This window comes from Puma concolor, chromosome A3 (genome assembly GCF_028749965.1).
Source record: "Puma concolor isolate L17-30 chromosome A3, mPumCon1.1.hap2, whole genome shotgun sequence".
In the NCBI taxonomy this organism is placed as follows: Eukaryota; Metazoa; Chordata; class Mammalia; order Carnivora; family Felidae; genus Puma; species Puma concolor.
The window spans coordinates 140811853-140819808 of record NC_141669.1 but is presented as its reverse complement, the minus strand read 5'-3'; the positions used below and the strand labels follow the sequence as shown (position 1 = coordinate 140819808).

Sequence of the window (7956 nt, the reverse complement as noted above, 5' to 3'; positions counted from 1 at the left end):
TCCTCTCTTCTCTGGTCTCAGCCATCTGCCGGTCCACCTGTGAGGACGGAGGCTGAGCCCAGTTGGGACAAAGCGCTCAGCGTGCCCTTTCCCGGACAGGGTGGGACGACCCTACTCAGATGCCCACGTCTTCCTTCCCAGCACCCTCAAACCCCATTGCCAAGTCCAGACCTACAAACAGCGTCTGGATACGGTATCCGCAACTTTATTAGAGAACCTGTCACCTGATTAAAAGCAGGTCCACTGCGCGCGCGCGCGCGCGCGCGCGCGCGCACACACACACACAGGTCCCGGGGAGGAGGGAGCAGAGCGTTTCCCCCACTTTCCAGTCCTGGGCTCAGGCCGCAGCAGCCAAGCGCCTGAAGCTCCACCCACAAACAAGCAGCCAAGTAAAGTTCTGAAGAGGTACCTTTTAGCAGACCCTCCCCAGACCCTAAGGGTACTTCGGGGCTTCTCATAGGCAGGCGCCGATCCTGCTGCCATTTCAGGGGCATCCCCACGGGCACTGGCTGGCCCGTGGCCCGCACCCCGTGAAGGGACAAGTGTCCCAGCTGCGTCTGGGACAGAGGCGGCGTCCGCCTGCCCGAGGGTCTCCAGCCTCACTGGGGCTCTGGCCAGAAGACCTGCGTGATGCTCTGCTTCCTGGCAGGGGCGTGGCAGGCCGGGCAAGTCCTAGAGGCCTGCGGAGATAGGGCAGTGCTGCACAGGCGCCGCCCCCCCGCCCCCCCCAGCTCCCGGCCCCCCAGGTGGCGGACGCGCAGCGGGCGGGTCCGCAGGGTCCCGCCGCCAACCTGGAGGAGCCGTCGCCAGCAGGCCCGGCAGCGGTGAAAGTTGCAGGAAGGGCACTGGAAAGGGACCGTGTCCTCCGCCCCGCAGCCGGCGCACGCCGAGCCTGCTCCAAGGGGGCCGCTGTGAGCGCCGCGGCAGCTGCGCCGCGCCCACTGCCCACACTCCCTGCGGCCCCTCCCAGGAGACCTACCGGACTCGGAGGGCGCGTGCCTGCGGGGGGCGCTGGGGGGCTGGCTGGGAGCCCCCGCATCCCCGGCCTGCCTCGGTCTAAGGAAGGCCAAGATCTTGCTCTGGGTCCTCCCGGGTTTGTCCTGTCCTGGGGGGCCTGGAGACACAGGCACGAGTCTGAAAGGGTGGTTCGGGCTGATCTGCGGCCCACCTTGCAGGGCTGCGTGGGGCTCCAGGGGTACCAGGTGGTCTCCCCCCTGCTCCCCCCCGCCGCCGCTACCTGGCCTGGAATCACCGTGGGCGAGGTCGGGAGGCACGGTGGGGGTCCTGTCCTGGGGACCCGGCGGCTCAGGGCCCGCGGTCGGGGCGGCCGGGCCCATCAGGTCGGCGCACACCTGCCGGAAGCGCTGCTGGTGGCGAGGTCTCAGGAACGCGCCAAACCCTGTGGGGAGAGCGGTCAGGCCCCGCCCGCAGCGCCCGGCCCGGCCCGGCGCACCCCCAGCCCCGCCCCCTCCGCGGCCACTTGCTCTCCAGCAGGTGCAAGTCCTCGGGCCTTGAGGTAGTGAGTGCGGCCGCCACGGCCACCACCTTCTCGAAGTCACCGTCCCGTCTGTAGGCGGTGAGCGCTGCGAGGAGCTGGCTGCAGCCTACGGACCCCAGGGCCTTTCGGACATCGGCCAAGTAGGCGCTCCCCACAGGCGGGCCTTGCTTCTCCATCCTGGGGGCTCCAGATCCACCCTCTTTTGGACAGCTGCTGGGGTCTCCTGGTGGGGAGGTGGACAGGATCATGGCGGGGATCTGGGGCCCGAGGGAGCTCCCCTGGCACCCTTCACACCAGCCTGCTCCCTCGCTCTGGGGTTGCAGAGCCAAAACGGCACCCGCGCCCCCCAGGGAGGACGCCAGGGCTCTTGTGCTCTGCTTCAAAGCCTCTCTGGGGACTGGTACCTGCCGGGGCTGGTCCGGAGACCAGGTGAGGCCTGCCTTGATTCAGGTGCTGTCCAGGGTCCAGTTGCCCGGCTGCATCCTGGGACAGGGTCAGCTTTGGGTCACACTCCCTCCTTCCTGAAGAAACGGGTACACACAACGAACCACCCAGCTGGTTCCCAAGGGTCTGGAGTGCTCCCTGGGGAGGAGGCAGGTCTGTCCAAGGGGAGACTGACACCTGCCACCCTCCTCTGCCCACAGCACGACCCAGGCTTGAGCCCCCACCACAACCAACTGCTGCCAGGGGACCAGCAGAGACACCCCAGTGGGCACCAAGCCCAGAAAGGAGAGGGGTGACTCTTTTGCCAGAAAGTCCCCTCCTTGGGGCCAAGGGGTCTTCCTAAGCCAGCTCCCCACCCCCCTCCCTGATACCTATCCTTGGGGAAGTCCCTGATCGGGGGTGAACTGTTTGCAACCGGGGACACAGGCTCCCAGGCTCTGAGGTGCAGGGCCCACTCCTGGCAGACACAGGTGGGGACAGGGTCCCAGCCTGGGCCATGCATGCTCTGGGGGACACACACCTCACCCTCAGCGGGCTTTCATGGGTGAACAGTCCCACCCACGAGCAGGGAGGCTGGGCCAAGCTAGCATTGCCCACCACCCCGCCCCCCGGACCCGGGGTGCCGCCCGCTCACCCCTGGGGGCCTGGGCTGACGGAGCGCCCCGCCTCTGAGGAAGGCTGTGCTCAGGCCGGTAGCCGCAGCCATGGCCTGTCCACTGCAGGCAGACCTCCTCAAACTGCTGCTTGTGGTGTGGCCGCACGAACTGGTAGAAGCCTGTTGGAACGGTTCCACCATGCGGCCCCCGCGTGCTGAGCTGGGTGGAGGGCTCTGGGGTCAGGGGCTGTGCACCAGAACCTTTTCTAGGGAGCAGGGACAACCACGGACCCTGGTGCCCGCCCACAAGCCCCCCTCCCCGCCACGGCTGCCGCACTGCCCCCGGGTCGGGGGACCACCGCGGGCCAGGGCACCTTGGAGCAGGCCGTGCTTCTTGGGATCCTCAGCAAAGAGTGGGCCGAGGCAGGCCACCAGAGCCTCAAAGTCGTCAGAGCCCTTGTAGTCCTGCAGAGCCCTGGTGAACGTGTCGAAGCTGGCCTGGCTCAGCGCCTGCTTCACGGCCACCATGAACAGCTTGGCCCTGCCCGCCTGTGTACTGGCCGCCGGCCCCTCCTGCTGGACACAGGGCCAGGGGCCCCATCAGTCAGGACCCACCCTCCCCTGTCCCAGGGACACTGGGCTGCTGCTGTGGAGCACAGGCACTGGGAGGGACACCCCGGCTCCAGGGCACGGCTGGCCTGGCCCCAGGAGGGAATCCACAAAGACAGCCATGCCCCTTGGAGAGCAGCAGAGGCCAAGTGTAGTTTTGCTTCCCCTGGGTCGGGAGCTCCTACTCCTCAGCCAAGTTCCCTGCGCCCACGCAGCAGCGGACAGCCCCAGCCCGAAGGATGGTCAGCCCACAGCAGAGGGAACTTCTGACCAGATGGGGGACCTAAGACATCACTGTGCCTCACTCGTGCTGCACAGCTCAGGCCCGGATGCTGCCGGGGCTCTCAGCAAGAGAACACGGAAACCAGACAGGAGGGGTCCAGGCTCCCCAGTCTCCGCCCACTCCACCCACTTCCTGACAGCAGCAGTTCCCAGACGCCCAGGGAGATGGACAAAGGCAAGTGGTGCATGGGGCTTTCCAGAGCTTTCCTGGTTCAGAGGGACTCAACTGCCCTTAAATCCTTCATCTGAGGCTGGGAAGGCAGACCCTCCCCACACTCGGGCACGTCAGCACCCACACTTGAGCCAAGGGCTCAGCTCGGGGGGAGCTGACCTGGCTGCCAGCCCCACACCAAACCCGCCCAAAGGGCGAGGACCCGACGTCTGTCCAGCTGGACCTGTCATACCACCCACAAAGTGGTCTCCAGGAAAGACAAAAGGAAACGAAAGGCCCAAAGCTGACCACAAGTTTGCAGGACTCCAAAGTGTGGAGGAGCCACCCCCGGTGGGAGGGACCCCGTGGGCCCTGGGCAGGGCCGCACTGGCAGGGCCGCAGGACCCCATGCCGTTGCTGGGAGCTCTGCGGGGTCTGAAAGGTTGTCAGGGTGAGAAGTTAAAATGCAAAAGAGACCTGGAGCTCATGCAGGCCAGGCCCTGCAAAGATGCTGGGAGGCAGGAGGGAGGCAGGAGGGGGCCCAAGCCCAAGAGGAGGGCGGGAGGAGGCCCTCGGAGCTGTTAGAATAGGCTCACCTACCAAGAGATGAGGCTTAAAAGACCCTCCTTTAAACATTGCAGCTGAACAAAAGTTGGGGCAGGGGGCAGGCCTTGGAGAGCCAAGGGCATGGGGCCAGGCTGCACCCCTGGGAAGGCAGCAGGGAGGCCAGGCCCAGCCACACCTCACACTCCCTGGTCGGCACCGTGTGGCCTGGGGCTCCCACCAGACCCCGTACGTGGGACGCTTCACGTACCCGGCTGCCCACCAGCCTGATCTTCCTTCTGCCTCCTTTCTGCTGCTGTGCAGGCCTCTTCTCACGTGGGAGGGACAGGGTGGAGACATGCGCTGCCTGGGGGGGACACGCTGTGGTCCTGGCCACGCCCTCAGAGCCCCCAGGCCCCTTGTGACACTGCAAGGGCCCACAGTGGGAGAGAAGAGCCCTCTCCTGGGTCCGCCCCGCCAGCCTCCCCCGTGGCCCAGATGGGAAGGGTACGGAAGGGATGGGGGGAGGGGCCGCCTGCTGTCGCAGCCGGGCTCACCCCAGGCCCCAGGGAGCAGGACTGGGAGGGGAAGGGACTCTGCGGCAAGCAGGGCACGGGGGCTCCAGGTCCGGCCAGAGCTAAGGGCTCCAGCGCAAAGGCTCCAGGTGAGGAGCTGTGTCCCTCCTGCCCATCCCCAGCCCCAGCTCAGGCTCCCAGAAAGGGCTGACCTCTGGGGCAGCAGGAGCTGGACTCTGACTGCTCGTGCCAACCCCCAGAGAACCAGCAGGGGCGTGTAGGGCAGCACCAGCTGAGGACCGGGGGCAGGGGCGTGGGGGCGTGCCAGGGGTGTGCCGAAACTCAACCACCCGCCTGACCAGGGGGTTTATAGGAGGGACAGTAGATGTGCCCCAGGCTTGGGAGTGGGGGGGGGGGGCACGGGTCTGTCTCTGGGGCCTCCCGCACCTTCTCCTCCCCAGGGGAGGCCTTGTCCCCAGGCCCCCCAGCCAGATGCTCGCTGTGTTCCAGGGCTGCCAGCAGCCCCACAGGCCTCTGCTGAGCGAGGGCCAGCTCCCGCCCGTACTCCACACACAGGCTGCTCTCGGCGTCCCTGGTCGGCGACCCTGCGGGAGCAGATATCAGCAGCAAAGCCCGTGGGAGGAAGGGGGTGACGGGGGGGTGGGGGGACAAGTCAGGTCTGTCCCAGCAACACTCAGGCTCAGCCAGGCACTCTGGTCACTGGACTGAGTGCACCGGTAGCCAGCGGGAAGCACCCCAGGCCCCCAGCCCAAAGGGCCCCTGCCCAGCCGTGTCCCTCAGGCAAACGCACCCGCGGGTCTCCGCCTCAGGCTGGGGACGTGCACATCCAGACTCTTGGCTTTCCTGGTGGAGAGGGGGCCAGGCGACACGGCCACCATGACAGCACCTTCTCCCTCACCCAGACTTGGGGCAGCGAGTAGGGGGCCCGGCACCGGCATCTGGACAGTCACAGAGAGGTTGGGGTCGTGCACAGACCCATCCCCTGGGTAGGGCGTGAGGACGCAGCCAGCTGGGCATTAGGAACTCACATTTTTCTGGGCGACACGGAAGAACTGGGCCACGTCCCGGATGACGTGGCCGAAGCTGTCATACACCTTGACGTGGGGGCGCACCCAGGAGGGCAGCTGGGCTCTGGCGTCCGCGTGAGTGAACCTGGCAGGGTGTCGGCTGTCAGACGGGGAGCCCCGCCCACCCCATGGCCCACGGCCCACAGCCCAGGCTCACGCTCGCTGAGGGAAGGACCAGAGCCTAGCTGGCCACCCTCGAGGCTGCGTGGAGAAGAGCCGCACCTGTGGTCACAGAGGAAGATGGCCCCGTAGTCGTGGCGATGCCGGATCACCCGCCCGATGGCCTGGTTCACAGCCCTGGACGCCTGCTGCCGGTACCACTCGTGCCCGGAGAGGAGCTGTTGGGGGGGGCTCAGTCATTGGGGCTCTAGACCCTCCTCCCCACTCCCACCCAGGCCTGTGGCCTCTCACCTGACCTCCAGGCCCGCTGCGGCCCTTCAACTCGTCCAGGAACTGCATCTTGAGGACCACCCGGGGGTCCATGCGTGGGGGGTACGGCAGGCCCGTGACGATCACACCGCGGCCGTTCGTGTCCGCAAAGTCTAGCCCCTCGCTGGCCTGGGGGCGTGAGTACTCTTTTCCCCGGTCTGCCTTCCCCAAGGGTCTGCCCGCGCCCAGGTCCTCACAGCCACGCACCTACGGGTGGGGAGAAGCCTCCCACCCTGAGCCAGGCCCTACCTGGGGTTCACGGCTCCCGGGGTCTCACACTCCCAGAAGCTCCTCCACCCTCCCCACCCGCAGCCGGTGAGGGGCGCTCACTCTCAGTGCCTAGACCCGATGCCCGCCGAAGGGCTGTCCAGCCTGGGATGCCAGGGCTGCACCCTCCTCACTCCTGCTTGCTGGACACGGGGCACGAGGGAGGCGGTCGGACCGGCCCATCCCACCGTGTCACAGCCCCCAGGTCATGAACCATGAGCTGCCTCCGACACAAGCACCAGCCGGGGGAAGACAGGCCGGCGGGTGTGGGGCACAGACCCTCAGCAGCCTCACCTTCCCCCGGCACACGGCCAGGAAAGTAGCCCCGCTGGACCCGGGGGAGGCGACTCGAGTGTAATAAGCATCCACCACCTGGGAGGAGACACCGGTCAGCTCCTTCCATCCACGGAAGCGAGACCCCAGGTCTCATCCTCTGAGATGAAGGGCTGTCCCAGCTGGGAGGTGGGTGAGCAGAGTTCTAGAAGCTTCCTCATGGCACAGGTTCCCAGGCTGACCCAGAACCTGTTCAATGTTTCCCAGAAAGCATGGGGACCCCAGGGCTGGGGGTAAGGGGGCAGGGGAGGCTTGCTTCGATGACGGCCCCTCAGACTCGAGGGTCTGGGGCCATCATCCCCATGCCCAAACTTCCTAAGAGGTGACCCGTCAGGGCCAGTGGCCAGCCTGGGGCAGCCATGATGGGCAGTGGAGCCCGAGAGCTCAGACCTCTGAGAAGCCACCTTTGCTCCTCGGCTCCACAAATAGAGGCTTCAGGGACTCCAGCTTCCTGGCAAAGTCACGGGCCTGTGAGGAGAGACAGGGAAGGGGGTGCCCATCACACCCGTCACATCTGGCAGGCGGAGGGCCACATTACAGTCACCTCTGCCTTCTCACACAAATGTTCGTGCTCCGGCCCTGCCAGAGCCTTGGCTGTCTGGGGCTCCCCTCCCACCCCCAGGACACACAGAGGAGGGACGTACCCGCCAGAACTCCAGGCTTTTCTCCATGACGGGGTAGGAAGGGAAAAAGACCAGGAGCCCGTGCGGGACCACGCGGGCGATGTTGCCTACAAGTGCCACCGTGGCTATGTCAGCGGGAGTAGGTGCTCAGAGAGGCTGCCAATGATACCCCCTGGGGACAGCAGGCAGGGCAGGGACCCCAGACACTAGGGAGTGGGGTGGGACCTCAGGATGGAGGCCAAAGCTTCCCATGGGCACTCACCTAGCGCCTTGCCGAGGGAGGACAGGCATGCATCAGAAAACCTGCACAAAGCCAAAGGCCCACCATCGCGAGGGTTCCAGCAGGTGGCACACTGCCCGCCCACCTCCTTATCCACCAGGCCCCCTACCGTTTGTCAAAGGCAGAGCTCAGCTGGGCTCCATCGGGGCCTTTGGGGACGATCCCCACCCAGATCTGGTGCTTGTCGATGACGTGTGGGTTCTCCAGGCAGACTGGGAAAGGGCTGGGGCAGCAGGGTGGCCCCCGTGAGCTCCTGAACCCCAGCACCTGGCGGCCCGCGGCTGGCCCTGGGACCCCCG

At 66.6% G+C, this 7956-nt stretch overlaps 1 protein-coding gene across 11 annotated transcripts in view; it reads right to left on the bottom strand.

Moving 5' to 3' along the window:
• Window positions 1-185: 185 nt before the first annotated feature.
• RTEL1 (regulator of telomere elongation helicase 1) overlaps window positions 186-7956 on the bottom strand; it is a 32548-nt gene continuing 24777 nt past the window's right edge. For 5 of the 11 annotated variants that reach the window (XM_086702720.1, XM_086702722.1, XM_086702721.1 and 2 more), the window contains 19 exons: window positions 7767-7880; window positions 7640-7680; window positions 7399-7484; window positions 7145-7222; window positions 6716-6793; window positions 6137-6283; window positions 5948-6063; window positions 5687-5810; window positions 5449-5596; window positions 5085-5242; window positions 4394-4489; window positions 2912-3113; window positions 2577-2717; window positions 1903-2019; window positions 1485-1721; window positions 1238-1399; window positions 980-1134; window positions 792-892; window positions 186-680 (listed from right to left, as the gene is read on the bottom strand). In XM_086702720.1, the coding sequence (XP_086558846.1) occupies window positions 485-680; window positions 792-892; window positions 980-1134; window positions 1238-1399; window positions 1485-1721; window positions 1903-2019; window positions 2577-2717; window positions 2912-3113; window positions 4394-4489; window positions 5085-5242; window positions 5449-5596; window positions 5687-5810; window positions 5948-6063; window positions 6137-6283; window positions 6716-6793; window positions 7145-7222; window positions 7399-7484; window positions 7640-7680; window positions 7767-7880 (2497 nt within the window). In that variant the 3' untranslated portion in view covers window positions 186-484. Of the gene's footprint in view, window positions 681-791; window positions 1135-1237; window positions 1400-1484; window positions 1722-1902; window positions 2020-2576; window positions 2718-2911; window positions 3114-4393; window positions 4490-5084; window positions 5243-5448; window positions 5597-5686; window positions 5811-5947; window positions 6064-6136; window positions 6284-6715; window positions 6794-7144; window positions 7223-7398; window positions 7485-7639; window positions 7681-7766; window positions 7881-7956 lie in introns of all 11 variants that reach the window. The other 6 variants (XM_086702726.1, XM_086702723.1, XM_086702727.1 and 3 more) reach the window with 6 other exon arrangements.